At 51.3% G+C, this 25,582-nt stretch overlaps 3 protein-coding genes across 4 annotated transcripts in view; all 3 read right to left on the bottom strand.

Annotated features, from left to right (window-relative positions):
• Positions 1-376: 376 nt before the first annotated feature.
• LGALS4 (galectin 4) lies at positions 377-8,988 on the bottom strand. Its single transcript, XM_024768449.1, has 11 exons — positions 7,824-8,988; positions 7,615-7,698; positions 7,203-7,291; positions 5,415-5,619; positions 3,914-4,048; positions 1,803-1,829; positions 1,641-1,679; positions 1,440-1,469; positions 1,049-1,137; positions 695-860; positions 377-613 (listed from the first exon to the last, which is right to left on the bottom strand). The coding sequence occupies exons 2-11, from the start codon at positions 7,657-7,659 to the stop codon at positions 467-469; spliced, it is 972 nt and encodes a 323-aa protein (XP_024624217.1). The 5' UTR covers positions 7,660-7,698; positions 7,824-8,988; the 3' UTR covers positions 377-466.
• Positions 8,989-9,124: 136 nt separating this feature from the next.
• ECH1 (enoyl-CoA hydratase 1) lies at positions 9,125-19,248 on the bottom strand. 2 transcript variants are annotated; one of them, XM_024768447.1, is made up of 10 exons: positions 19,141-19,248; positions 18,529-18,736; positions 18,315-18,403; positions 11,333-11,457; positions 11,201-11,249; positions 11,000-11,064; positions 10,183-10,253; positions 10,021-10,092; positions 9,609-9,813; positions 9,125-9,430 (listed from the first exon to the last, which is right to left on the bottom strand). In XM_024768447.1, exons 1-10 carry the CDS (start codon positions 19,190-19,192, stop codon positions 9,326-9,328), a joined length of 1,041 nt encoding a protein of 346 aa, XP_024624215.1. In that variant the 5' UTR covers positions 19,193-19,248; the 3' UTR covers positions 9,125-9,325. The 2 variants fall into 2 exon arrangements, with proteins under 2 accessions (XP_024624215.1, XP_024624216.1); XM_024768448.1 differs by having other exon boundaries at positions 9,609-9,759.
• Positions 19,249-21,821: 2,573 nt separating this feature from the next.
• Positions 21,822-25,582, bottom strand: part of HNRNPL (heterogeneous nuclear ribonucleoprotein L) — a 12,040-nt gene continuing 8,279 nt past the window's right edge. The window contains 6 exon segments of the mRNA XM_024768460.1: positions 21,822-22,197; positions 22,739-22,834; positions 22,937-22,994; positions 23,832-24,033; positions 24,330-24,451; positions 25,512-25,582. The exon segment at positions 25,512-25,582 is cut by the window's right edge and continues 78 nt beyond it. Of these exon segments, the coding sequence (XP_024624228.1) occupies positions 22,139-22,197; positions 22,739-22,834; positions 22,937-22,994; positions 23,832-24,033; positions 24,330-24,451; positions 25,512-25,582 (608 nt within the window). The 3' untranslated portion in view covers positions 21,822-22,138.

Raw genomic sequence — 25,582 nt, 5'->3', positions numbered from 1 at the left:
TGAATGGGTATATGGACTTTTGGTTGGATGGATGCAGGGTGGGTGGGACAACAGGCTGTATAGTGGTTGAGTACGTAGCCTTGGGAGCCAGACCACCTCGATTTGGATACTAGTTCTGCCATTTATGGACTCTGTGACCTTGGGCAACAGCTTTATTTTTCTTTGCCTGTCTCTTCATCATTTACAGTTGGAAAATAATAATAGTTCCTACCTCCTGGCATTGTGAGGAGTGAATGGGTTCATACACATAAAGCCCTAGATTTATTATGATGAGAGGATGGATGGGCAGATGATTGGATGGCTGAATGGACAGTGCACGATTGAACCAAGAAGGAAGGAACAGTGAGGGAGGTGAACGGGGTCGTGTACACTCACAAGACGCCCTCAGACATTTTATTAGGGGCTTAGAAAGGAGTCCTACAGGATCTTCCTCTGTGTTCCCAGGGGTTATGGCCCCAGATATAGATCAGATCTGGACATAGGACAAGGTGACATCACCCTGGATCTCCACCATGTCCACCCTCTGGAAGGCCGAAAGGCGATGGGAGAAGTCGAAGAGGTGCTGGCCGTTGGCATACACCTTGAAGCGATCCATGCCACAGCGAATGGACAGCTGCAGAGAGAGGGGAGGGCATGAGGCCAGAGCCAGGACAGAGGCTTTGGAGGGAAGCAGGGAAAGAGACCCCAGACTCACATCAAAGAACTGTCCAGGACCAAACGGGTTGTAGGAGACCTTCCTTTCCTCAGCTCCCCACGAGCCATTCAGAAAGCTGTTCCGAACCACACTGCCCTCATTCAGCCGGGGGTTAATGTGCAGAGCCAGGTCCCCTGAGGATCCCACCTTGAAGTTGATGACAAAGCTGGGGGCAGAGAGAAAGGTAGGAGTAAGATGGGTGGGGAGGAGGTGGGGGAGCGCTTTGCTTCCCAAGGAAGGAGGGGACTGGGGACTGGATTCCCAGGTCTCCAGTGGAGGAGGCTGAGGGCTCAGTCTCCCAGGACTGAGGGATGAGGAGGACCAAGGATTCACACCTCAATCTAGATTCTGTACCTCTTGGCTGTGGGGGGTACGTAGCCCTTGACAATAATGGTTCTTCGGGCTGTAAGCCCCCCTTGCAGTCTCCCATTAAATGGCACAGGCTGTGGGAAGAGAACATGGTGTCCCATCATCTCTCAGGTCCCCAGAAGCCAGAGGCAGGGATAAATTTTCAGAGAGGGGCTCTCACTTGTCCTGGGAAATGTCCCAAACCCCTAACCTCCACACCCTCTGACCACCAACTCCACCCTCTCCCCACCCCCCTCCCGCCCCAAACACCCTCTGCCCACACTATTTCCTACCTTCTCAGGGTTCCCCATGGCTCAGGACCCCCGACCCACCACCAGTTCCTGCTTCCCCACAAACTGCCCACCACAGAACCCTAAATTCCCACCAGAGACCTTACCGGGTTGAAGGTTGGGGGTCCTTCCATGCTCTGTGAAGTGAGGAAGAGTTATTCTATAATATTCGGCAAATATTAGGCCCACCTACTCCATGCAGGCGTAGCTCTAGGTGCTGGATTAGTACAACTGGGGATCCAGTCTCCCTGACCACCCTCCAGTTCTTGCCACCCACCCCCAAATGGCCACACAACCCCCCCACTTACAGGGAGGTTACTTGGCTCTTGGCAGCACTGCCCGGGACCCTACACAGATGGACGGAAGGCATGAATGGAGAGAGGCTGGGGGTCCTTTGGCTGCCTTAGGACCTCCTCAGCCACTGAACCCCACCTCAAGGGGAAGTCCGTCACCCACCAGCAGGTACTTACTGGGTACGTCGGATTAGGCATGGGTATCTGTGGGCACAGAAGGAGAAGGAGGCAATGAGGGGGACCCTAAACTAGGGCCTGGAGGGTGTCAAGGACGCCCGCCCCAGGGCAGCCTACCACCACCATCCAAGGGAACTCGGGGTCAAAGGGTAGCACCCAGATGGCTCATTCATGGAGAGGAACTCGCCGTGTTTAGGGATCTCCAGTGCACAGCGAGCTCAGCCCACTCCTTTAGGACAAGGCTGGTAAATTCTGTTTCTGTCCCCACCTCTGTCCTGGCTTTCTGCTGACCCAGGACCCTCATCCACTCCTCTGCTCCCTCCAGGAGCCACGCGATAAAGCGTGCACTGTCATTGCGTGCTCCCAGGCCCACACAACACCTGCTCACCTCGCCTCCAACCATGATTTGCCCCTCACTCTGCATGCGCACGCCTGGGGCAACTAGGGGTGCTTTAACCAGCCAAGTTCCTGTCTCTCCCTTGCCCGTCTCAGCTCTTTCAGTCTGTGTGTGACTCTGTTTCTGTTTCTCAGCCCCTCTTACCCGCTGTCTCTGTTCCTCTCTCGTCCTCACCTTCTCACCAGTGGTTCCTTTCCCCGCCAAACAATTTTTATTCACTCTTTCTGTTTCTGATGCACTCATTTCTGCCTCGACTTCCGCTTTAAGCCAGCTATCCTGAAGGTCCTTTAAAAGTTGCTTCATTGTTGTTTTTCTTTTTATTCTAGCCGCGTTGAGCGTTTTGCAGGATCTTAGTTCCCTGATCAGGGATTGAACCCGGGCCCTCAGCAGTGAAAGTGAGGAGTCCTAACCGCTGGACCGCCAGGGAATTCCCATGTTGTTTTTCTTTTTAAAATACATTGATGAGGGAATTCCCTGGCGGTCCAGCGGTTAGGACTTGGCACTCTCATTGTGGGGGCCCAGGGTTTGATCCCTGGTCAGGGAACTAAGATTCCGTAAGCCATGCAGTGTGGCCATAAGTAAGTAAGTAAATAAATAATAAAATAAAATACATTGATGAAACACAACAGTAAAATGAACACCCATAGGCCCAAGGCCACCTTAGGGATGAAGACATTCCCAGCATTTCCTCATCAGGGAGGCAGAGGAGTGGTTTGATCCGTGCCTCTGCCGCTTACGAGCTCCACGATCTTGGGCAAGTTACTGAAGCACTCCGTGCCTGTAGAATGGGGCTCAGGATCACCAGTGCACTTTCCCCTTGGAGGAGCTGGGGGACTTACAGGTTGGGAAGGGTAGAGCCCTCAGCTGAAGGACATGCCAGAAGGACATGCCTCAGAAGGACATTCTGAGGTTTGGGCTTCTCCAAGTAGTGTTGCTGTGGGGTTCTAGTGCTTGTGTCTTAGCCAGTTGTTCACCGTGGACCTGGTAGTGGGGTTTCACGGTCACCGGTGTGTGTCTGTTCAGCTTCCGTAGATGCTGCCCAGTTATTTCCCGAGGTATGGGAGTGTCGGCCAGTCCACGGCTTCACCAGCCGCGGGTATGATGTGCCTTTCCCGTTACAGCCCTTCTGGCAGGTGTGTAGTGGTAGCTCCCTGTGATGGGCAGTGAATTTCCCAGCTGACTCATGACGTCAGGCAACTTCTCAGAAACATGTTTGCTACTCCTGTGGTTTTTGTCCCTCCCTGTCATCACTTTCTGACTCAGCTTACACACCTCCTTCTCCTCCAGAAAGCCCTTCCTAAGACTTTCCAGGGACTTCCCTGGCCGTCCAGTGGTTGGGACTCTGCGCTTTCACTGCCAAGGGCCAGGGTTCAATCCCTGGTCAGGGAACTAGGATCCTGCAAGCCACGTGGCACAGCCAAAATAATTAAATAAGTAAATAAAATAAAATGATGGTGTAGAAAAAGGTGCCAATACCTTAAAAGAAAAAAGACTCTCCAGACCTCCTGTATGTGCCCCACCCCCGCACTGACGACTTGTGGCCACTACTATCTGGTAACACATCTGTCTTCCCAGTAGACTGTCTTGGTTGCCCCTGGGTCTGTGGCGTCACCTGGCAAAGGGTCTGGCCCAGAGCAGGTGCTCAGGAAATAAGTGAATGTAGGGGTGAATTAAGGAAGAAAGCAAGCAAACAAGAGGGGGACACACCACACACCTGGTTTGGGGCGGGCTGGCCTCCGATGAAGTTGATTGATTGAAGCTGCAGGTCGCCATCCACATGCAGGTGGGTGACCATCTGTGGCGGGATCCGGTGCCCAAACTCGTAGAAGGGATCCCCATTTACCACCACCTGGAGGGCAGGGGTCAGGTCAGAGGTGGCACCTCTGACCCTGGAGGGTAGAAAACAGGAAGCAGGAAACAGGGAGATTTTTAACTTGGGGGTCACAAGTTTTGAGGGTGAGCTGGGACAGCCTCAGTGTCAGGAATCTTGAGTCCACCGGTCAGAGGTCAAAAGTCAGCTCACAGATTGGTGGGCAGACGAGAATAGAGAATTTAGCCTGAGGATGGAGATTGGGAGATAACTGAATTGGAGTCCTGGTTTTGGTACCAAATGATTGGGTGTCAGGTCCAGCTCTGACATGTCTTGGCTGTGGGACCTTAGGTAAGTTCACTCACTTCTCTGAGTCTTTGTTTCTGCATCTGTAAAAATGGGATCTCGCTCTGGGACTGTTGGGAAGGCATGTCAGAGGCACTGTGGAAATCCCATGTAGAGCCTTGTCTTGTCATCACATCTCAAGAGTACTGTAAGCCATCACGGTTCTATTTATAGTGCTAAGCAATGGGCACAGCCGAGACCCAGCTCCCCAGGACTGAGAGCTTCCTACACGCTAAGCACTTTACCTGCTGGCATCAACACAGTGATTGGCTCAGCAGCTCCGTGAGGGAGCACAAAACACTGTCCCTGTTGTTCAAGAAAGCAGAGGTTCCAGGTAGTAGAGTGACCAGTTCAAGGTCACATGCTGGGGAGAGGCAAAGCCCAGACTTGAACCCGTGTCTGTCCGAGCTCAAGCCCTAATGTTAACCTTGGTGATGAGGTTAAATATCTGGTGTCTATATGAGGGCAGATAACGTCCAGGTAGGTCATCCTCCCAGAAGACTTCTCCCGTGGGTCAGGCTGGGACAGATGTGCACAGGGTGTCTGATGTGTGTCATTTATGGGGAGGCAGGGGATGGAGAGAACTCCATTCATATTTATGAATCAAATTATATGATAGCTGGGATTTGCTTCTAAATAACCGGAGGGGAAGTGGGAGGTAGAGATAGGAGCAGAGGAACCTGGAGTGGACAGCTATCGGTGCTGGCCAAGGAGAGGAGGGCTTCCCAGGACTCTGTGCTTCTGTGTGTGTTTAGACTTCCAGATAAGAAAGGGCCAAAATACATACCTCGCAAGAACACGGGAGCAAGATGTTATGCATGAAACACATCAGAAGGCTCTCCGAGGTGGAGGAATGGGAATGAGAAAAAGAGAGGCAGGAGAGGAGGAAAAGAAAAGTGAGGTAGGAAGGGAGGAGGGAGGCGGAAGGGAGAGAGGAAAAATGAAGAAAGAAAGGGAGAGAGGGAGGGATCAGGGGAAGGCAGAAAGGCAGGGAGGGAGGAAGGAAGGGAAGGAGGGAGGGAGGGGTGGGGAGGGGATGCCTCGCCCTCGAGACTCCGACCTTGTAGTGCTCGGCCAAGACCATGAACACCAGCTCGAAGGCGGCACCCTTGCTGAAGGGCATGCTCCTTTTCTTCTCCTCCTTGCCCCAGTTGCCATTATGCCTCGTGTTTAAGACCACCTTATCCCAGCCGTCAAAGCGGGGATTGAAGTGGAAGGCGACGTCTGCCTCTGGGCCCTGGCCCACCTCGAAGTTCACGAAGAACCTGGTGGGACACGAAGGGCTGTTCCCCTGGCCGCCCATTCCAGCGCACTATTGACCCAAGACTGGAGGGGGAGATCGTGCCCCTGCACTCCAAGGGGCAGATTCCCACCGCTACCCCTTTGCTCACTCCCTTCCCTGACCCAGCTTCAAATAAGACTGCTACTGGGACTCCTGCATTTACCCCAGCCCAGTCTGTATCGGCTCAGGTCTCCCTGCCCCCTCCCTGGCTTCTGAAGGTCATTCCCCACACGCAGCCAGAGGGACCCCGTGAAAACCCAAATCGGAGCACCTTCCACAGCTCCCTTCACACCAGCAGCCCCCAAATTATTCCAAGGGGGCAGGTACACACCTGCCTCAGGACCTTTGCACAGGCTGTTCTTTCTGCTTGGAATGCTCTTCCCTCAGATACACCCCAGGCTCCCTCCCTCACCTCCTTCAGGTCTTTGCTGAAAAATTCCCTTCCCAGGAACCTTTCCCTGGCCACCTTATTTAAAGGGACAATGCCACACAACCCCTACCCCACATCTGCTCCCCATCTCCCTTCCCTCCTCATTTGTCTCCATAGCATTTATTGCCATCTGACTTATTATATATCTGACTTATTTATCTGTCTCCTCTACTAGGATGTCAGCTCCACGAGGACAGGGATCTTTGTCCTGTTGGATGCTCTGTCCCCAGCGCCTAGGCACAGAGTGGGTACTCGGTGGACATAGAAACAATGAACAAAGAAACAACAGTCCTATGACATCATTCAATTATCATCACCATTTTTATTTTATCATCACAATTTTAAAACCATAAAAAAAGCTAAGTGGACTTCCCTGGTGGCGCAGTGGTTAAGAATCCGCCTGCCAGTGCAGAGGACACAGGTTTGAACCCTGGTCCGGGAAGATCCCACATGCCGTGGAGCAACTAAGCCCGTGCACCACAACTACTGAGCCCACGTACCACAACTACTGAAGCCCACAAACCTAGAGCCCGTGCTCCACAACAAGAGAAGCCACCGCAGTGAGAAGCCCACGCACCGCAACAAAGAGTAGCCCTCCCGCCACCACTCGCCTCAACTAAAGAAAGCCCGCGTGGAATGAAGACCCAACGCTGCCAAAAATAAATCTAAAAAATTAAAGAAAACAAGAAGCTAAAAGAGTTGTTGTAGTGCTGAATATACGACTCTATATGTTTTACATATTGAATCCTCAAAACCCATTTTATAGATAAAGCACACAGAGCTTTCCCAGTCACACGTTTGGTAAGTGACAGAGCTGGGACATGAACTCAGGTGGACCAGCTCTGAGCCTGTGATCTTAATTCATGCTGTCATACCCAACAATTCCAATCCAGTGTCCCAACTCTGGGGCCACCTGTCATGGTGAGTCTCCCTAACACCTCCCAGCCCCCCTCCTGATCCGATCACCAAGCCCTGGACGCCCCAGACCAGAGCTGTTCTTGGGCCATCAGGTGCAGTGGCATAGAGCCCTCCTCTCAGCGGTGGGGAGGAAGGGAAATAGGCCTCCTGCACCTGGGCTGGAAGCCCCCTGTTTGTAGCCCCCTCCCAGCCTAGCCTGGCATGGGGGAGGGTCTTACCTCTTCATATGCTCGCTAGCCACTCCTTGGATGTAAATGGACATTCCAACTCTGAGACTGCCTGGGATGGGCCTGTGGTAGGGCAGCGTCTGCAGAAGGGGCCAGGTGAGGGGCCTCAAAGGTCATCTGCCTATTGCAGCCCTTACTACTCAGTCAGAAGCCCCTCCAGCCCCCCTCCCTTAAGCAAGGGAGAGGAAACCAAGGGGTGAGGGATCAGCGTGAAGATGAAGAAGGCTGAGAGCTGGAGATGGATGTAAATAGTCTATCAGGGTGGGAGTAAGTCAAGCCCCAGGGTCAGTACTGGGTAAATCAGACCCACAACGCCCGGGTGGCTGCCTCTGAGGATCAGGGTGAGGGTAAATTGGTGCGTGGAGGTCAGGGTGGAGCTAAGCCAGGGACTAGGGTATCTCACCGGGTTGTAGGTGGGCTGGTAGCCTGGTGCAGGAACAAAGGCCATCTTGAGAGGCTGGGCTGGTGGCTTCTACGGTGAGAAGAGCTGCAGGAGTAGGGAATGGCGGCAGATAGCGGCTGGTGGGTGGCTCTTATACCTGAGGATAAGGGAGTGGCTGGCAGGGCAGGGTCCACCATCTTCCAGGGCACCCCCAGTCTCCCTTCTCTTACCAGCCTCACTGGTAACCAGCCAGAACCCAGATCTTCTGGGCCAGGCCTGGGGTACTCAGCTCAGGACCGCCTCCTCTAGGCCCTTCTGCAAAGAGGAAGTGCTGGCGAACTTTGGCCCTTCAAGGGCCTTATCAGAGCCCATAAAAACTTGGCTGACCCTTTGCTGTCAGAGGGAGGGTGAGGCCAGGAGGGTTGGGCAGGGTAAGGCTAAAAGGAGTGGCCCAGGACAGATGGACAATGGAAACAAGTGAAAAAGCAAGGAGGAACTGGGCACTCTTGATACTCCCAGGAACTGTTCAAGGACCTCAATTTATTGCTGCATGCCTCTAGTATGTATGTTATGTTGTATATGTAGTGGTTTAGACCACTGACTTCTGAAGCCTGAGGTTCTGGGTTAAACTCCTTCCTTTGCCACTTCTTCGCTGTTTGATCTTGCGTCAGTGCTTTAACCTCAATTTGCCCATTTGCCCATCTGTTAAATAGGGAATATTAATAGTATTAACCTCATAGGGTCCTTGAAAGGAATTACTAAGTTAATAAATATTCATAACAGGACGTGGCATATAGGAGACACTAAATTAATGCTTGGGGACTTCCCTGGTTGTCCAGTGGTTAGGACTCCGTGCTTTCACTGCCGTGGCGCTGGGTTCCATCCCTGGTCAGGGGAACTAAGATCCCACAAATCTCCCACGAGCCGCACGGCGCGGCCAAAAAAAAAGAAAAAAAGGAAAATAATACCTTGTAAATTAATGCTTGGTCTCTTGCCCTCACTCCAAACGTAAATCCAGGACGTTGGTTTATTTATTTATTTTTTTTGGCCACGCCACGCAGCTTGCGGGATCTTCGTTCCCCCACAGGGGATTGAACCCGGGCCACTGCAGTGAAAGCCCTAAGCACTGGACCGCCAGGGAATTCTCCAGGAGGTTGGGATTATATATGGAAAAGAGAACTCGGAGCTTAGAGAAGTGAGGCAGTTGGCCCAAGACTGGGTAGCAGCAGAACCCTAGCCAGACTCCAGCACCGGAACCTACTATGCTGTGTAGTGAGTGGGGGCCAGGCAGGGGAAATGCCGCCCTCAAGCCTGGGGCAGGCAGGAAGACTGTCTGTGGCCTTTCACATGACTTGCTACCAGCCCTGGCCTGCCCACTGCCACTCTGAATGGTCATCACCTGCATGGCTTCCATGCCCATTGGTCATATCTCTGTCCCCAACTTTCAGCACAACCATGGTCTTTGGAGCCCCCAGGATCATAATGTTAACCCCCTTTCTGCCTCGCCTCTCTCTCCAATAAGGACACCGGGTTCTTTATATTGCTTTATTGTTCGTGGGGCGAAGACAAGGCAGGAGTAAAGCTGTGTCATAAAGTTATAAACAGGGAGACTGGCAAAGAAGACAGCGAGGGGGACCATCTTCACTAATCCTCCCTCTCTGTGAATGAGGAAGCGCAGTCATGAGACAGGACAAAGCTAGACCCTGGGCCAGGACCTGGGATGAAGAGCCTCTCAGAGCTTGGAGAAGGTGATGGTCTTCAGTTCCTTCTTCTCCATTAAGGCCTGGAGAGACTTAACGACATCCTCTGTCTGCAGCATGCTCATGTTCCAGGATTTCTGGATAAAGACGGCGGCGGGGAATGGAAAGGATACGGGAAGATTTTAATTGGACCAATGAAAACTAGGAGATAGCAGCGCACCAGTCAGAGGACAAGGCCTGCAAGGGGCCGCTGTGCCCTGATTGGTTGCTCTGGGATCAGAGAAGGGATGTGATTGGTCGGACGGAGAGTCTCACCATGAAGTTGAGGCTGTCTGTCACCGAATGGTCGCGGGAGTAGAGCAGGTTGATCTTGGTGCTCTGCACCGCCACGGGGCTCTTGCTGGAAATCTCGGCTGCCAGGGCGAAGGCCGCATCAAGCATGACCTCCTTGTCTGGGAAGACCCGGCTGAGGATGAAAGGCATTTGCAGTCGGCGGTCTGAGAAGAGCTCTCCTCTCCCTCTCATGGATGAACAAGTGGCCAATCACAGTAGAAAATGGAAGATACCACAGTGAAATAGACCAATCAGAGCAGGGCAGTAGACTCCAGACCACCCAGAGAGAGGAGGCCACTTGGAATCCATGAGTTAAGGTACTCGGGGATCCAGAGAGCCCCACCCAGGTCTGGCTGCCCCTGAGCTCTTATCCAGCACAGGCCTCAGCCCCTACCTGACCAGCCCACAGTCCAGGGCCTCGTCAGCCATCATCTTGCGGGCAGTGAAGGCCAGCTCGTTGACCAGGCTGCAAGAGGGCAGAGCGTGTCGGGGATGGCAGTCATCCCAGGTCTAGGAGATGTCCTGCCGTCCCCTCCCCCAGGCTCCTCTCACCCACCTCTGGTTCCCGATGACTCTGGGCAGTCGCTGCAGGGTTCCCACATCCGCTGCCAAACCTAGGTCCACCTCCTGGGGGGAGCAATCCTGTCCGTGCTTAGTTTCTGCCCACTACTGTCCCCCATGCAACCTCAATGCCAATGAAATTCCGCATTTACTGCAGAGGTCCCACCCCACCCCCACCTCAGAGACTCCCATTCCAAACACCCCGTTTCATTCCCATCCACGTACTTTTGCCCATATAGGTTCCTTCGGTCTAGAATACAGCCCACCTTCCAATTCTTCTGCCCTCCCAATTCTTTGAGGTCAGCTGCATCTATCTCCAGACAGAAGCCGTGCTTATCCCTGCCCTGCCCCCCTCCAACCATGAGCTCCATCGTGCCTCCCGCCCCCTCCAGCACTGACGCCAAGCAGCGCCCCCAGCCTCAACCCCTCCCTGACAACTTGACTCACTCCTGACCTCACACTGACTGCATGGCCTACCCTTGACTTCCTCCCTGGCCAAGTGTTACTTTTCTTTTCTTTTTTTTTTTTTTTGCTCCTGTGGCACGTGGGATCTTAGTTCCCTGACCAGGGATCAAACAGGCGCCCCCTGCCTCGGAAGCGTGGAGTCTTAACCATTGGACCACCAGGGAAGTCCCAAGGGTTACTTTTTAAGGTTCAGTTCTAACTACCTCTTCCATGAAGCCGTCTAGACTCACTCGCACCCCCTTAGCTTGCTCTGTCCCTGCTCTACCCCTGCTCTGACCTGTCTCTGCCACTCATTTCCCAGCTCTAAGCAGGGCCCAAGGAAGCAGAAGCTCGGTAGAATGGCTCACCTTCACCTGGAAGGAAGCATCCTGGGTACAGTACCGGATGTCACAGGCAGTGATAAGATCCACTCCTGGGAAGTAGAGGCCAGGGACACTAAACAACCACAGGACTGCTCCCCACCCCCACCCCCACCCCCAGACTGTGGGGTTGCACCTTGGGCCAAAGTCTAACTGGCAACAGATCTGGGTGGCTGGCTGCAGACTCACCCGCACCAATGCAGCCCCCATGGATGGCGCCAATCACCGGCTTAGGGCACTGGAAGGGGACAGGAGGGGCAGGGTCAAGGCTGGTCCAGGAGTGGCAGGAAGGGGGTTGCCCTGCTAGCCTCCCAGGGTCACCTTCTCGATGACGCTGAAGGTCTCTTGGTATCTGCTGAGGAGGCTATGGAGGTGCCAGCTGATACGGGCCACGTCGTCTCCTGCGGGCTGAAGGAGGCCTGAAGCCATGTCCACGAAGTCGATACCTGGTGGGGAGATCTGGGGAGGCTCACCTAGCCGCCCAGGCCCAACCCGTCGCCCTGGCTAGAGTTCAGAGGCCACGCAAACCACCACAGTGGAGGCAGCAACTCACACAGGAGGGACTGCCTTTGGGGTGTGAAGACAAGGCAAGCTAACGTATATCGAGTCTTTGCTCACTTTAGCCTCACAATGACCCTCTGAGGTAGGTCCTATTACTACTGCCATTTTCCTGGGGGAGAAACTGAGGCACGGGGAGCTTAAATCACACGCCCAAGGTCACACTGGCTTGTGAGCAGTGGAACTGCGATTTCAAGCCCAGAACTATGCAGCTGGCTCCAGGGGCCGTGCTTTTCGCTGTGATGCCAGATGGCCTGGAGGTCAAGGTTTTGGGCACGAGCAACTGCGTCAAAGGTGGTGATGTTTCCTGAGACAGGAAGCTCGGAAATGGAGACATTTTTGTGGCTCCAACTTTAAGACAATCCCAAGTCTAACCTTTCCTCCACTGACCTGCCGCCACAGTCTGTTCCCCACATGCGGCCAGAGGGCACTTGTGATCACCTCAGGGCCCTCTCTTCTCCCTGACGCCCCCCATCCCTCCTACTTAGAATGAAATGCCAGGTCTTCTGCCAAGACCTTACCAGCCCTGCACAGGCACCACCTCCAGCATATGCCACTGGGCACGCGGGCCTCCATCAGCCGTTCCGACAACACGTTCGCTTCCTAGGGCCTCTGTGCCTGCTCCTCCCTCTGCCTAGAACAGCCCTTCCCCAGCGATCAGGCCACAGTTCAAAGGCCACCTCCTCAGAGAGGCCTCCTCTGGGCACCCTGGCTAAACTGCAGCCTGTCACCTTTCACCTCCTTTCTCGGCCATATCTCCCGCACTGCCTTCTTGTTACCACATAACTGTATGCTTATCTCCTTTAGTGCCTGTCTCCCTTTCCAGGATGTGAGCTCCATGAGCGGAGGAGTTTGTCTTCCCCACCTCCCCACCCCCAAGGAGTTTGGCTTTTTGCCCACCGCTGTATCCCCAGTGCCTACCAGGGCCTAGCACACAGCAGGTGCTCAATAAGTGAACAAGACAGACAACAATCTCTGCCCCCATGGAGCTGCCCTTCTATGGGAAACAAACAGGTAAGAAGATACATTTTGTCAGGTGGCAGTAAGTACTAAAAGAAAATTAAAGGAGGGGAGTGGAATGGAGTGTGTGTGTGTGTGTGTGTGTGTGCGTGTGTGTGTGTGTGCGTGCGCGTGCGTGCACAGTGAGGGCTCTTGCAGTATTAAGTAGGGTGGTCAGGGACCCTCTTAACTGAAAAAGTGACATATGAATAAAGATCTGAAGGACCACAAGGGAGGGAGCTGTAGGGATAAGAGAGTTCTACACGTCAGGAACAGCCAGTGCAAAGGCCCTGCGGTAGGAATGCCCCTGGTGTCTGTGTGGAGGACCACTGAGGCCAGCGTAGTGGAGTGAGCAAGGGGGAAAGCAGGAAAAGCCAACGTCAGAGAGGTGACAGAGGCAGACTCCGTGGGGCCTTGTGGGCTAAGAGGAGGACTTTGGCTTTGACTCTGAGTGAGGTGGAGTTACGGGGTGGTTCTGAGCAGAATTTTCTTCTTCCGGAGGTGAATCATTCGCATCCTTTTGCCTGTCCTCTGAACAATGCTATTTGACAAACCTGAAAAATCACTCCCACCTTCGGCCACCCCCGACTCTCTGGTGCCTGCACAGGCTTATTTAAATGAACGAGAACACAGGAGTGTTGACTCAGGATAGAGCTGAATTTGTGCAAGTTAAATATGGGTAAGACAGAACTCCTCTGTGTGACCCTGGCCAGGTCACTCCATCCTTTGGGTTTTGGGTTTCTGCTCTGTAAAATGAGCCTAAAATCCTCCCGAGAGCTGATGGGGCTGCAAGGATTCAAGTGACAGAGCCCAGAGGCGCTTTGAGCAATGCCTGGCACGTAATGGCATCACAACAGTTACTATTATTATATACTCCGTCTCAGCCGAGGCCAGAACCGCCTGCATCAGCCTGCAGACATCTGCCAGCTTCCCACTAGGACTGCACAGCTTGTAGGACTCAGTGGGAGCCACGCTTACCCCCAGAACAAGCCCATCTTGGCACCTGGCCATACCTCCTCCCGCTTTTTTTGCTGGTTTATCTGCCCTACCTGGATCTGCAGATGCGGGTGTCTGCAACCCCTTGGAATAAACGGCCCCAGACCACGGTACAAGGTGTCCCCCTCCAGAGTCAGAAGTCATTCCGGAGAGGTCCCCTATCTCGTTCCCTGGGAACCTCAGTGTTTCAGATCTCCTTCATCATCACAATTAAGTTATTTATAATCATCAATAATAACAGCTACGGGGACTTCCCTGGTGGCGCCAGTGGTTAAGAACCTGCCTGCCAATGCAGGGGACACGGGTTCGAGCCCTGGTCCGGGAAGATCCCACATGCCGCGGAGCAACTAAGCCCGTGAGCCGTAACTACTGAGCCTGCGCTCTAGTGCCCGCGAGCCGCAACTACCGAGCCTGCGTGCCACAACTACTGAAGCCTGCGCGCCTAGAGCCCGTTCTCTGCAACAAGAGAAGCCACCGCAACGAGAAGCCTGCACACCGCAACGAAGAGTAGCCCCTGCTCGCTGCAACTAGAGAAAGCCCGCGCGCAGCAACGAAGACCCAATGCAGCCTAAAATAAATAAATTTATTTAAAAAAAAATAATAGCAGCTACATTAATAAAAGTTCCACATGAATTAATGTTTTGTGCCTATTAACTCGTTTCATCCTCACGGCAACCTGATGAGGTGGGGGCTCACAGCATCTCTCTTTTCTTCAGATGAGACCACAGAGAGGTGAAGGTGTGTGCGGCTGGCAGGGGTGGGAGGTGGCGGGCTCCTCCAGCTAGGCATACTTTGAACCAGCCTGTCAGACACCTGGGCCATAGTCACTTAGCCGTGAAGAGCAAGGATTCTGCAGCAAGGCAGCCCATGTTCAAAAATCCCAGCAGTGAGAACTGGGCAAGTTTCTTCCTCTCTCTGGGTCTCAGTTTCCTTACCTATCAAATGGCGATGGGGACTGAGCCTGTCTCATAGGGTCGTGGTGAGAATTAATACGTGTAAGGTGCTCAGAGACACTCCGCAAATGTAAATAAGTGTGGGCTAGTTCTTTTTTTCTTTTTTTTTAAATTAGTAGTTTCATTCTATCATTGAAACTGCTAATTAAGTTGAGTTTCTTCTTTCTGGCCTTCAGATTGAAAATGGGACGAGACGGCCACAATCAGCTGTGAGCTGAAAGATGAGGACCCCAGGCCTGGCACGGCTACACATGAACCCTCATCCTGCACTCCATGAGGGAAAGGGCTCAGAAACACGGGCTGCTTTCTGTTTCTAGGTCCGCGGCACCCAGGAAGGGGGCTGGCACTGGAATGCTGAATGGATGAACAAAGGAATGAAGGAGAACAGAGAGAGTGGTAGAAAGAAAACAACGGACACGACGTGCGGAGATGTTAACAGATGAAACAAATACATTGTCTGAGCAGGATGAACTGTCATTACAGACTAGAGCGTCTGATGTCTCTGTGATGTCACTGCTTGGAACTGACCCAGCTCAGGGCAGGGGGCACTCGTCTGGAGTCACCCTGGCTTCTGCTGACTCATTGGCTTCTTCCCAGGCCCCTGATTCTTTTTTTGTTTTGTTTTGTTTTTTGCGGTACGCGGGCCTCTCACTGCTGTGGCTTCTCCTGTTGCGGAGCACAGGCTCCGGACGCGCAGGCTCAGCGGCCATGGCTCACGGGCCCAGCCGCTCCGCGGCATGTGGGATCTTCCCGGACCAGGGCACGAACCCGCGTCCTCTGCATCGGCAGGCGGACTCTCAACCACTGCGCCACCAGGGAAGCCCCAGGCCCCTGATTCTTGAAGGAGGCTCCTGAGCGCCTCGAGGGTGTTTAAGACGTCCACTGTTGTGTTATTCTTGAATAAAGCAGGAGAGCTTTTGGAAGCCCAGCCAGGGCAGTGTCCCTTCACAGAGATTCAGGGCTAGCCTGGTGACTGAAGGCCTAAGGTTTGGAATTCTCCTCTTGAAGAAGTGCTGTTGGGATAGCTGGGATGCCCCGGTAATGGTTCCTGCCACTTCACTAACAGGCTGTGATAAGAAGTGGAGAGCAGCGCACCTTCTACCTGGGTACTGTGAATTTTGCTGACACAAAGGGTGTCCTCTACCTGGTGTTGGACAGACCCTCGGAACTTCACATCTTTCCTGCCTTAACCTGTGTGAGCAGCTGTCAACCTCCCGGGGTGGGGCGAGGGGACTGCCTAGAAATTTGGGGGCCAAAATCGTTTAGGTGGCCTTTACTTGGTCTTATCAAAAGAATTCCAATAAAATATTTTAAAGCAAATTAAAAAAAAAAAAGAAAGAAATACATTGTTTACTGTCTGTCTTCCCCACTGAATTGGGAAGTCCATGAGGGCAGGGCCTGGGGCTGCCTCAGTCACCACTGGGACCCCATTAGGCTGGGCCCTGTGCAGAAATCAGTGTATGTGACCCTCCACTTCTGGTATGGACCCTCCTACAGGTGCCAACTATGTGCCCTTGTTGGACAAGATCCAATTACCTGAAGGCACCAGGCAGACTCTGGAAGAAGTGACTGGCCAAGTTACCTGTTTTTAAAAAAGTTAACCTGCGGGCAGGCTGAAGTTGTGCTTGAAGAACCAAAGGACAGAGCCCAGGGTGACCTCAGCTGATAGAAAGTGAGGGGGGGAAATTCCAGAAAGCAGAGAGCCAGAGAGGGGAGCCCCAGGTTCTGTGTATAAGCTCTGCCCAAATCTCTTGTTGACCCATAAAGCAGGCAGGCAGCCCAGCAAAGAGATTTAAAACACTGACTCCAACTCAGCTGCTAAAACAGGAAACTCAACACTCTGGAATTATGTAATAGGATCCTGAATTTCCACATCATTTTCTCCCATAGTCCAATATCCAGGATACAATCTAACCTTACTCTGAAAACAAAGAAACAGGAAAATGAGACCCATTTTTTTTCAAGAGAAAAGATAAGAAACAGAGATTGACGCCAAGGCGACCCAGATGTTGGAATTAGGAGACAGGGATTTTAAAACAGCCATTGTAACTACGGTCAATGATGCAAAGAAAAATATGGTTGTGGGACATCCCTGGTGGTCCAGTGGTTAAGCATCTGCCTTTCAATACAGGGGACTCACGTTTGACCCCTGGTTGGGGAACTAAGATCCCACATGCCAAGGGGCAACTAAACCCGAACGCCACAACTACTGAGCACATGGGCCACAAGCAGAGAGAAGTCCACACGTGGCAATGAAGATCCCGAGTGAGCAACTAAGAACCGATGCAGCCAAAGATAAACAAACAAATATTTTTAAAAAATATGATTGTGACAAACAAAAAGATATGAAACTTTAGCAGAGAAATGGAAAATATAAAAAAGAACCAAATGGAAATTTGAGAATTGTGAAGTACAATACAGGCATACCTCATTTTACTGCGCTTCACAGATACTGTTTTTCCTTTTGATTTTTTGGCTGCACCACACAGCATGTGGGATCTTAGTTCCCTGACCAGGTATCGAACCCATGCCCCATGCATCCCTGCATTGGAAACAGTGAATTTTAACCACTGAACCACTAGGGAAGTCTCACAGATACTGTGTTTTTTACACATTGAAGGTTTCCAGCAACCCTGCATTGTCAAATGGTTAGCATTTTTTAGCAATAAATTATCTTTTAATTAAGGTAAGTACTTTTTTTTTTTTGCAATACGCGGGCCTCTCACTGTTGTGGCCTCTCCTGTTGCGGAGCACAGACTCCGGACACGCAGGCTCAGCGGCCATGGCTCATGAGACCAGCCGCTCCACGGCACGTGGGATCTTCCCGGACCGGGGCACGAACCCGTGTCCCCTGCATCAGCAGGCGGACTCTCAACCACTGCGCCACCAGGGAAGCCCCAGTACTTTTTTTTTTTTTAGACATAATGCTACTGCACACTTAATAGACTACAATATAGTGTAAATGTAACCTTTACATGCACTGGGAAACCAAAGTTCATGTGACTTGCTTTACTGCTATATTCGCTTTATTGTGGTAGTCTAGAACTGAACCCACAATATCTCTGAGGTATGCCTGTATCTGAAATTTTTAAAAATCATTGGATGGGCTTAACAGCAGAACAGAGGTGACAAAGGAGTCGATGAATCTGGTCAATGGAAATTATCCAACCTGAAGAAAAGACCTGTGGGACAATCAAAAGATCTAACAGACATGTAACTGGAAATCAGTTCATGTGGACTGAGTAATTAATTGCATGAAAGCATGCAATTTTTTATTTTTGGCCACGCCACTCGCAGCTTGCAGGATCTTAGTTCCCCGACCAGGGATTGAACCAGGGCCCCTGCAGTGAAAGTGCTGAGTCCTAACCACTGGACTGCCAGGGAGTTTCCAGAAAGCGTGTAATTATTACAACACGCTTTACTGACATTAAAAAAAAAAACAGATTCTGGGTGATTAAAGGCCTTGATCAAGGCCACAGACTCAGGATGAAAACCCTGACTTTAGAGCCAATGATCCTGTCATGTTCTGTTGGACTAATTTCTTTTCTTTTGTTTTTGCTGCACCGTGCGGCATATAGGGTCCTAGTTCCCAGACCAGGGATGAACCCATGCCTCTTGGAGTGGAAGTGAGGAGTCTTAACCACTGGACCGCCAGGGAAGTCCCATGGACTAATTTCTGTATTTGAAAATGATCAAAGTGGAAGTTAGAAGCTGCTTAAAACACTAATTATGAAGCATTACTCTATTCCCAGGAGCAGGGGAGACTGGCAGGGGTGGGTGTGGAGAGCACCTGGTACCTGAAGTGAACATTTTTCCTGCGCCAGAGATCACCACAGCACGACAGTCTGCATCTTCTGCGATCTTGTTGAAGCACACCACCATCTCGCTGTGGGGGAAAGGGGGAAAGGCTATGTCTGGCGTAGGAATCCCCTGCCCTCAGGCCCACCCCTGCCCAGTCCCTTAGCCCCTGCCTCCTCCTGCAGGCAGGCCTCCAGAATCTGCAGGCCGGACCTCCAGAAGGCCTTGTTCATGGCGTTTCTCTTCTCCGGCCGGTTTAGCTGCACATGCAGGATGTGCTTCTGGGCAGATGTCACCCGAAGGGACTCATAGCTGTGGCCTGGGGCTTCCTCGGGCGCTGCTTTGGAGGGCTCATCTTGCGCAAAGGAGCTCAAGGGATGAAGGTTAAGGCTGAGCCCCAGGTTGGTGCGGGCTGTCAATCCTGGGGAGATGAAGGAAGGGAGAGCCATTGATGACCCCAGATTGGGGGCACAGCACCTTCAAGAGCAGAGGGCACACATCTCGGTGACACTAGATTGGGGAACACAGTCCTGTTAGAGGCCTTGGTTTAGGGAAATACAGACTTTAAGATTAGGGCGCACTTATCAGTGGCCTCAGTATGAGGACCACTTCAGACCCGCGATCGTGGTACTGACTCCAGGTTGGGAACACTGAGCCGTCAGCGACCCGACTGTAAGACACACGCCGTTTGGATGGGGGCACAGGGGCCCCTGAGTTTATTAAGGGGCTCGGACCCTGCGAGACCCGGGACAGGCCTCCCCGTCCGACTGTCGCTAAGACAGCACGAAAGCTCAACGGACCCCCAAAGGTCAAGAGGTGACTCACGACAGGTCAGCAAGTTGCGGAGCCTCCGAGAAGCCGGGATGACCGCCGCCATAGTTACTGATTCGCTGGAGTAAACCGACAGGAGGAAGCTAAGGGGGCGGGCACAAAAGGCCGCCATGTTTGGTAAGGGCATCGAGGCCGCAGCCTGACCCCGGTGACGGTCCTCTTTTCGCCATCTTTACCAAGGGCAACCGGAAACAGCCTTCTAGCTTCGCCGGCCATTAGAGTGATTCGGTCATGGAACCTTCGGACCAGTAGATACCCGGACTAAGAAAATGGTTCACGCTGCTCTTGGACATTCTGTACAGAATTCACCACAGCTGTTTCATAATGGTGGAGAAATTGAAGACAAATGAATGTCTAAGGGCATAATGGCAGAATAACTGCAGCTCTGCAAGTTTGCAATCATGCATTTGTACCATATTAACAACAAAAAAAACCCACAGGGGGCTTCCCTAGTGGCACAGTGGTTAAGAATCCTCCTGCCAATGCGAGGGACGTGGGTTCCAGCCCTGGTCCGGGAAGATCCCACATGCCGCGGAGCAACTAAGCCCATGGGCCACAACTACTGAGCCTGCGCTCTAGAGCCAGCGAGCCACAGCTACTGAAGCCTGCGCGCCTAGAGCCAGTGCTCTGCAACAAGAGAAGCCACTGCAATGAGAAGCCTACTGGCCGCAACTAGAGAAAGCCCGCAAGCAGCAACGAAGACCCAATGCAGCCCAAAATAAATTAAAAAATAATACATATTAAAAAATAAAAGAAAAAAGTTACTACTGAATTTATCCATGTACGGGAATGGGAATATAGGCCCACCAACATTAAGCGCTGACTGTATAATCTGAATTGCCACACCACCGTGGGGTTGTACTATTTTATGTTGTATGCAGAGGAAACCAGCTGGGGAGAAGTCACTAGTTCAAAGTCTCTGTCTCTGGCAAATGGGGTTGTAATGAATACTTTGCTTTTTTTTTTAATTTATTTTTTTGTCTGTGTTGGGTCTTCGTTGCGGTGTGCAGGCTTCTCATTACGGTGGCTTCTCCTGTTGCACAGCACAGGCTCTAGGCGCGTGGGCTTCAGCAGTTGTGGCTTGCAGGCTCTAGAGTGCAGGCTCAGTAGTTGTGGCCCACGGGCTTAGTGGCTCTGGGGCATGTGGGATCTTCCCGGACCAGGGCTGGAACCCGTGTCCCCTGCATTGGCAGGTGGATTCTTAACCACTGTGCCACCAATGAAACCCTTTGACTTTTTTTTGTTTCTTTTTGGCCGCACTGCACACTGCATGCAGGCAGAACTTCCTAGACCAGGGATCAAACCTGAGCCCCCTGCAGGGGAAGGGTTGAGTCTTAACCACAGGATCACCAAGTAAGTCCTACTTTGCCTTCGCAATGTGTCAGATGATAAGGCTCTTTTGGAAAACAGAGAACTGTTTGGTCAGCTACACAATGGAGAACTCTGGAACCACTATGCAGATACCAAGATGTGAGAGAAAAAAATTTAAAGATGTAGAACATTCAGTTAGGTTGCTATAAAAAGTTATAGATGGCTGTATCTTCATAAAAAACAATATATGCATAGAATATCTAGGAGACTCATAACTACTAACATGGGATGAAGACTGGGTGCTGGCAGACAAAATGGGGAAATTTACTTTTTACCCCCCTTGATTAGCTTAAAATAATCCTAGATTTTTATAGCTGCAAGGTGACTGTAGTTTCTCCTTGTCTAGAGATTGTTTGAAGCTTTTCCTGATGAAACTCTGATAAATGCCACCTGACTTCAGTAGATGTTAATGTTTAAAAACTCTACAGGAAATTAGCAAAGTGGGTTTTTTCAAGCGCACACAAGGAACTGGACTTTTTGACCTGCTCCTCTCTTCCCTCCAGTATGAGTCAAGGTTCTTAAAGGCGGCTCCCTTTCACGTTATCGTCTGCCCTCCACCCTTATGGCCCAGCCCCAACCATAAGCACAAGTTCCCACACACCAAGACTGGGGAATATCTATCAAGTTGCAACCGAACGTATCCTTTAATCCAGCAATTCCACTGCCAGGAATTTACCTCCAGATCAGTATCAAGGAAGTTGGGTAACATCTGTACGAAGATGCATAGTAGTACTGTTTGCAGTAGCAAATTGGAAATTACCTTCAGGACAAAGTGAATTATGACATATCCACACAAGATACTGTGTAAGACTAAAGATAATGAGGTTACCCTGCATGTGATATGAGAACATCTTACAGTACAAAGCATTTTCTGTTAAGACACATATACAAATAGAATTTTCCTTATGGAAAAAAAAACTTGTTTTCAAGGGGAGTGGGGAAATGACTCACTTTTGAGGTTTCATTTTCCAACCTTAAAGAAAGGCGGGTGTTTACTTTTTAAGATTAAGGCTTTCTTCTTTTTAAAATCTCTTCAATTTAATTTTTTCAACTATTAAAAAAAAAAAAAAAAGACTCTTCAACTAGATCCAGCTTGCTTGGGTAGAGCCCATGAAGGATGCCACCAGGTCTCCCAGATTCTCAAGACCCTTTCACCATTTCCCAATCTGCAGCTCCGGCCCACACCGCTCCTCAGGGCTGCGTCGGCCCCTCTGGAGGGGCTGCAGCTGTGTCCTGGCCGGCCTGCCCCTCTTCAGAAGACTGAGTGTGAGGGAAGTAGACACCCCCAGAATCCCAGAAAGTGCTATGTTTATTTTCCAAACAATTTTATTGAAATGTGCCAAGAGTACACGGACAGCACAAATGTATGAACAGGAAAAAAAAAAAAATCACATGTACAATAATTTTTAAAAAGTGAAGGTTAATCTTGGGAGATATCAGTTCCCCTTCCCCTCCCCCTTTAGACTTCCAGCGTTTCCATTATGGTTAAGCCTCTACTAACCTAGCATTTAAAAAAAAGGAATACAGGAACATCTGCAAAACAAAACAAAACAAAAGAAAAAACCAGCATAAAGGAAAGAAATGTTTTCCTGCTCAGATGGGACTCTCCATAGGCACCTAATTAGGAGGCGTGCTGAGCGGTGGAGAAACACAACTTCAGGGTGTAAGGGTATGGCCCATCTGCAAAAGAGAGGACAGAGGTGTAATTGGACCCCTCTCTGGATGCTCCCCCAACCCAGAGTTCCCCTGGTTTTGCACACACCTCTCATTTTCTGCAATTCAACTGCAAGGGTCAAACTCTTCACTGCCACTTTTGAGACTCAAAAACAAGACTAACACACAAGGCATTTCTCCTCCTCTTCCTTCAATTCCATGGAGGATCCTATTCCCAGCTTTTCAGCTGGCACACAATAGGCCTGCCCAGGAACTGGGTGGGCAAATTTTACCTGCTGGCTCTTACGGCCCCCTTTCCTGGGTATTGAGCCAGCCTCTGATGCACAGAGAATGGTAGCTCCCTGGAGGACAGGCTGGCGGAGCCGGTGGCAGCGAGCAGCTAGGCTGGCCCTTCCACATGAGACATCAGGCTGCTGCCTGTGTCAGTGACAGTAAGGAAATCCCTGGGGCCCTATCTTGATGGCAGGAAGGATGGCTCTGGCCCGAAGCGAGCCAACCCATTAAGCAACAAGGGGGATGGATGACCGCAGGACCCACAGATACTCACTTGGGTTTTTCATCTGATAATGGTTCAGGAAGCCCAGAGTCTCCAGGGCATCGCTCTTGGATTCCCACTCCAGCAGCCCAGAGGAGCTGCGTTCACCTGATGGGAAAAACAAAGGTTTGAGGCTGACCTGAGCAGAAGCCAGGGAGCTGCCCATCTACAGTCAAGGAACGGGGGAGGAAGGTGGGGCAGTTTACTCACTTTTGCCTGAGAATACTTTCACAGAAGATGGCCGCTTCACTCCCAGCTCATCGCAGATCTGCAACAGAAACAGAAAACAGACTCAAAGGACTTCCCTGGTGTTTCAGCGGTTAAGACTCCACGCTTCCACCGCAGGGGGCATGGGTCTGATCCCTGGTCAGGGAACTAAGATCCCGCATGCTGCGTGGCCAAAACAAAAAGAACAGACAGACTTAGAAACACAAGGAGTGCCACATGGCGGAATTCAAGCACACCACAGCTGAACACTTGGACTTTTCGGGACAAAAGAGTTTCTAAGCTTTTATCACACATTCTAAGGTGTCCCTGTAATCCCCCCAAAGGTTGAGAAACACTGCTCTTAACTATTTTGTTGCCTAAAACCGGGAAACTGCTTTTTAAATTTCCCATCTTCAGCTGTTATTTGGGTGTGTTCTGGCACTAGGTAAATGTTTGCTAAACCTAACAGCAACACCTCAGGCCACAATAAGGCCCAAAGTCCAACTCCACAGTCAGACTTCCACCCTTCCCCAAAGCTGCCCCGGTTCCCTCTGACAGCACCATAATGGGACCCTCCCTTCTAATGTCATCTAGGCCCCAGATGGCCTGACAGTGTGGATGTTTCGAGATTGGACTCCAATCACCAGTCCGTCACCCAGACGGAGGAATGTTTCAAGGCAAATGAGCAGCCACTCTGACTTGCCAAAAATACAAGAAGCATGGCAAACTCCACTGTTGCTGGAAGTTTGGTGCCATTTTGAGCCTTTCTTGGTCCCTGCTATGTCCCTAGCACCCAACCCAGAGCCCAGCAGAGCAGCTCAATAGATATTCGTTAAAATTCAAAAATGAATGGCCTCCTCAGATGGCTATGCTGAAGGACCAAGTCCACGGCACCCACCTCAAAGAAATTCTCCTCAGTCACCTCCAGAGGGGCGTTGAAAAAGTGCAGCACGTTGCTAGGGTGCTGGATGCGGTTCTTGGCTGCCTGCTCTGGAGTGGAGAACCGGTTGTTCCTTGACTCACTGAAGTCTTTGTAACTGCAGGACCCATCTTCTAGCCCGTATGACTGACCGGGCATGATGGCTGGTTGCTTGGAGACACTGCAGGAGGGAAGGGGAGCCCTGTGTCAGACCTCAAGTTGTCCCCCACCTCGTACTGTGGCCTCCTTCCTGTCTGACAGCACGGTATGCCACAGCTGAGGAGAGGCCGACACACTTTCGCCCGCTGTTTCAGAAGAGCATCTGGGAACACACCTGCACGCCCAACTCCAGCCTGGACAAGCACTTGGCTTCTCTGTGCTCCTCTGACCTCTGTCCAGAGTGGGCCCCATTCCCCCTCCCTTCTCTCCTCAGTCCCTCTCCAACCCTCCCCAAGCCCGAGGAGCCTGGGTACCTACCAGACATTCAGCTTCTGCCCAAACATGAAGTTGTTGTTGAGGTGAGTGATGGCCCGGTCCACAGCATATCCATCAGCCATCTCCACCATGGCGGCCCCTGGCTTGCTTTTCATGAATTTCACCTTGAGGAGAGTAGCCGTGATCAGTACCACCGCCCAGCTGTCAGAGACCCTTCTCCTGTCCCTTCCAAGTCAGTTAGAAGGAAGTCAACTCCTGCTCTGGATCGAGGCTTCCACCTCCTCCCTTGTGAGGAGCCAGGAGAACAGAGAAGCATGTCTGGCCCACAGCAAGTGCTCAGCCCAAGTTGGGCAGCAAAGACTAGGCAGTCTTTCCCTAACCTCAGGACCTGACCCATGAGTGGGTCATTTAACAAAGCACAACAGAAAAGCAGGAATGGTGGGAGGAAAAAACAGCTATTTCCATCAACAGACATATATACAGATACTGAGTCACGACTATGTGGGTTATGGTATAAAAACACTAAAAACAGTGTCAGCTCTGAGTCCTGCACAAAAAGGTATGTGAACCTGGGCAAGTTATCTGCCCCCCATGCTTTCACTTCCGCTGCTTGTCTCACTAAGGATTCTTGTGAGAATGAAACAACTTACAACATTTAAAGCACTTTTAACAGTGGTACAAAAAAACCCGCTTGACACGTTATTAGCTGCTAATATTAATGGGCCAGGCCAGGGGCTGTAAACTCAAAGGCTTCCAGGACCCAGATGGGTTTGACAGAAGAAATGACCTAGTCTGAGGTGGGCAGTCACCAGACAGCCCCAGCCAACTGTTATCCCAGGCAAGGCAGGAAGGCTCAGTGTTGCCATATCATCTGAAGTGTTCCAGAGAAAATCCTTACATAATGATCTTTAACTGTGATGGATAACTTTTATACACCGTAATATTTATGTAATATTAAGTACTAACACTTTCATGTGATAAAGTCTTTTTTTAAAAAAAAAAAAAAAACACTGAAAATTAAAAAAAAAATCACCCACATAGCATGAGAACCAAATCAAATCCATCTGCAATGTCACCTGATTAAAACTAGTTACCCTCTCTGGACCTGCTTGCTCCTAAACACGCTCCTTCCCCCTTCTTTGCTCACTGGGGGGCCAAAAGGTCGGGGCCTCCCCTGGGGCTGCCAGGTCTCTAAGGAAAGCAGTGGACCTAGCGGAAGCTCACCTTCTCCACGTTGCCATACAAGCAGAAGACATTGAAGACCCGGTCACAGTTCATCTTAGACTGATCCAAGC

The sequence above is a fragment of the Neophocaena asiaeorientalis genome, unplaced genomic scaffold (genome assembly GCF_003031525.2).
Source record: "Neophocaena asiaeorientalis asiaeorientalis breed wild unplaced genomic scaffold, Neophocaena_asiaeorientalis_V1.1 scaffold629, whole genome shotgun sequence".
Lineage (NCBI taxonomy): Eukaryota > Metazoa > Chordata > Mammalia > Artiodactyla > Phocoenidae > Neophocaena > Neophocaena asiaeorientalis.
Note: the sequence above shows the minus strand (reverse complement) of the source record. Positions and strands in the feature narration are given on the sequence as shown.